At 34.0% G+C, this 3,736-nt stretch overlaps 1 protein-coding gene across 1 annotated transcript; it reads left to right on the forward strand.

Moving 5' to 3' along the window:
- Window positions 1–1,119: 1,119 nt before the first annotated feature.
- On the forward strand, window positions 1,120–1,775 carry LOC112525809 (oleosin 1-like). Its single transcript, XM_025136090.1, has one exon. It carries the CDS (start codon window positions 1,137–1,139, stop codon window positions 1,578–1,580), a length of 444 nt encoding a protein of 147 aa, XP_024991858.1. The 5' UTR covers window positions 1,120–1,136; the 3' UTR covers window positions 1,581–1,775.
- The last annotated feature ends 1,961 nt before the right edge of the window (window positions 1,776–3,736 follow it).

Raw genomic sequence — 3,736 nt, forward strand, 5'->3', positions numbered from 1 at the left:
CTTTATAATATCAACTTATTATTTTTGGAGCATTTGATAATATATTTTGACATCACATAAGTTAACTTTATCTGCTACTTGTCGAAACAAGTTCACTAAACTATAATTTGGGAACTAAGTCAGATGAATTATAATCAATCATGACTAGATCCTAAATAAATATAGCTCTAAATATAAGTACTCTACAAATGTGCTAACCTGATGCTCCAAGAGTGATGGATGTCACAATATCCAACCAATTAAATTTATTGAAATTAAATATGCAATTGAGAAAAATTATATTTTGTTAAATGTATTGAATATTTTATTAAAATAATTAATGCTAAAATTATTAAAAGAGAATAGTTGTTAGAGTTGCATGTAATTTTTTTAACATTATTAAAAGCTTGTGGTAAGAATGGGTATAATGTTGTAGATGAATCAAAACATTTCAATAAATTTGATTGACAATTTCAGTCAACACGTGCATAAGTTCATTTTATTTTGCTTGTTGAATTAGATTTAGATTTCAAATTTAGATATGGGGCTTGGCAGGTGGGGTTTTTTAAATTTTGGTTGCACCAAATAAATGACCGAAGGGGGTGGGGCTGAGGGTTTATCAAGAAGATAGCGTGCATCAATTGTTGACATGCATGCTCAAACACATGTGTACATTAGAATCTATTTAAACGGGAAAAGAAACGACTCTAATGGAAAGAAGATAAAAGAATTAAAAAGACCATTTTCAAGCTTAATTGGGTTTCTTTAATAGAGATAATGAAATGGACCAACTTAGAATCAAAATGGCAACTATCGGGACCAAATTCAAAAAAAGAATCACACTACAATAATTAAAAATGTAATTAGTTGACCAAAAGTGTAATTTACTTTTTTACTTATTAATTTTGAAATTGCAATAAGCCCTCAAAGAATAAAATGATTTTAACTTTAGCCCCTCGGCCTTCTCAACAAGCAAATTAAAGCCAATTGGGACACCAAAGTCCACGTGTCATTTTTACAAGCGTCTCTACTAACACGTGACATCCTTCCTTCAACACGTCCCACTCCACCGCCACCTCCTCCTTTATTTATACACCCCGACCACTCCCGTCTTCATCTCAAACCCACCAACAAATCTTTTTCATTCATCTGCAAAAATGACTGATCAGGCCTACAACCCACAACACTACGGAGGAGGAATAATGCAACACCACGGCGGCGGAGGAATGCACCAGCAGTGGGATCCCAACCGGTCCCACCAGGTAGTAAAGGCAGCCACTGCCGCCACTGCCGGTGGCTCTCTCCTCCTCCTCTCCGGTCTCACACTCGCCGGCACTATTATTGCATTGACGGTGGCTACTCCACTTCTGGTAATATTCAGTCCGGTGCTGGTCCCGGCGGCCATCACTGTCTTCCTTTTGTTAACTGGGTTTTTAACGTCGGGAGGGTTTGGAGTGGCAGCAGTGACGGTGTTATCGTGGATTTACAAGTACGCAACTGGTGGGCATCCACCCGGGGCGGACTCACTGGATCAAGCTAGGGACAAGTTGGGTTACAGGGCTCGGGAGATGAAAGGGAGAGCGGAGCAGGCGGGTGGATGAGTGGGGCACTACCAGACTTGAGGAGCTAGAAAGCAAGAGAAGATGGGGTGACTATAATGTCCATTTTTATTGCTTTTTGTCATCTATATTTTGTTACATGTTTATGTGGGTGTGTTTTGTGTTTATGTGGGTGTTACGATGTTTAAAGTAATAATGCAAGTATAAGTTTGAGTTTCCTTTTATTTCTTTCTACTCAAATCTGTATATTAATTTTATGTTGAAGAAGCAAGTAAATGGAGTAAAATTAGATGAGAATGAAGCATTTGAAAAAACCCCAATTCGCATTGGAATTTGGGTACAAAGAGGAGTAGAATTGGCATCCTATTGTCACTTTTATGTGTGTGGATAGGAGGTTTTTATGTGTGTGGACTTGAGCTCATAGATAGGAGGTTTTTATGTGTGTGGACTTAGAGCTCATGGATAGGAGGCAGGGGTGTTTATAGGTCGGGGGTGATTGGGTTTGAAAACATTTGAACAATCCAATCCAATGTTTATGGTTTGAAAAATCTTAACCCAAAATTGTACGGGCTGGTCAGGTTTGTTGGGTTGATACTTTGGTATATTAAAATATTATTTTAATCTCGAATATGTTGTTTCTCTACTTATAATTTCTTTTTCATTGTCAACTTTTTACGTATATCACATTCAATTAATTTTCTTAATTTACATTTATATGTTTACAGTTACTGAACATATGTACGAATGAGTTTATAGAGATGTAAATAGATTGAAAAGATGTGTATATAAAAAACTTATGTGATAGTGTAATTGCCTAAATCTATATATTAGAAATAAAATGATATCGGGTTCATCGGTTTGGGTTGGATTCAAATAATAGTAACATAATATCAATCTAATACCTATGGTTTAAAAAACACCATTAGATATCGGGTTGCTTCAGGTTGAATTATTTAGCATTGGATTGATCGGGTTTTTGAGCAGGAGACATCGAGATATGGTCTGTTTTATCTGAATTGCCTATGATAGTCTCACAAACCAATGTGGATCTTAAATTTTCAACTTTGAGAAATTAGGCAAATGTTGGAGATGAATTATCCCAAGACTGAATTTATTGTTTTTATAGATTAAGTTGAATATATGACTATCTCATATTGGACAATGTGTTGAAGATGTATTATGATGGGAAATCTCTAAAATCAAAAAGCTGTTAGGATTTATATCGATTTTAACTTGTACCAATTACAGAATTTGTACATAAATGATTAATTTAGAGAAAGAAATAAGAATGATTTTGTATAATTTCAAGATCCATGTGTTAATTCATTTTTTTTATTAACCTCGATATTCAACCCGCTATGCGAGCCGACTAATCCCAGAACGACCACCCGCTTTGCAAGTAGCCCGGAGTCACCGCATTTGAACCTCCGTGGCCACAAGGGGATTTTGTTCTTTCTTGGATTTGAACCTAGGACCTCTAGACGCTTTTGACCTTGAAAGAGTTAGAATTATTAGTTGCCATTTTTTTCAATTTTTGAATTATTTAAAATAAAAAACATATCATTAAATGAATAAATCTTTCATTTACTTTTTATATGTAAGTTACATATAATAATATAATAAACTTTTAAATCTTTTTATCTATAAATATATAATCTATAGGTAAGAATCAAAAGACATGATATGACACAATGTAGATTGAGAATCCCAAAATATTGAATTATAGTTAATTTTGTCCATGTCACATTGATAAAAGATGTTAGAACATTGAGGGTGATTATATAAAGAAGAGGATGACAACTTTTTCTTTACATGGTTTTTTTTATTTATGATTACTTTAAATTCATTTTGGATTAAATAGTTAATTTTAGTTACAATATATGGTTGGGTTCACGTGAGACCAAAGGTTTTTCGTAAGACTCGTAAAACCAATTTATGTTTATTGATCAACTTTATAAGCTAACGATCTAATGGTCCAAAGTTGTACGATGACAATTTTGTGATTATTGAGAAGTCTCGTGGCAATTTTGTGATTATGAATGTTCAGATTGTCATATATATATATATATATATATGACAATCTGAACATTCATATATATATATACTAGTTGTGTACCCGCGCAATGCGGCGGGAGCCATGAATTTTAACGATTTTGAAGTTCCACTGGTTTTATAAGATAAAATTTAACGATGATATA

This window comes from Cynara cardunculus (assembly GCF_001531365.2).
Source record: "Cynara cardunculus var. scolymus isolate 2C chromosome LG 13, CcrdV1, whole genome shotgun sequence".
Lineage (NCBI taxonomy): Eukaryota > Viridiplantae > Streptophyta > Magnoliopsida > Asterales > Asteraceae > Cynara > Cynara cardunculus.

What these genes read in the sequence shown, in the direction of transcription:
- LOC112525809 (XM_025136090.1), top strand. Translation starts at nt 1,137, where the DNA reads ATGACTGATCAGGCCTACAACCCACAACACTACGGAGGAGGAATAATG.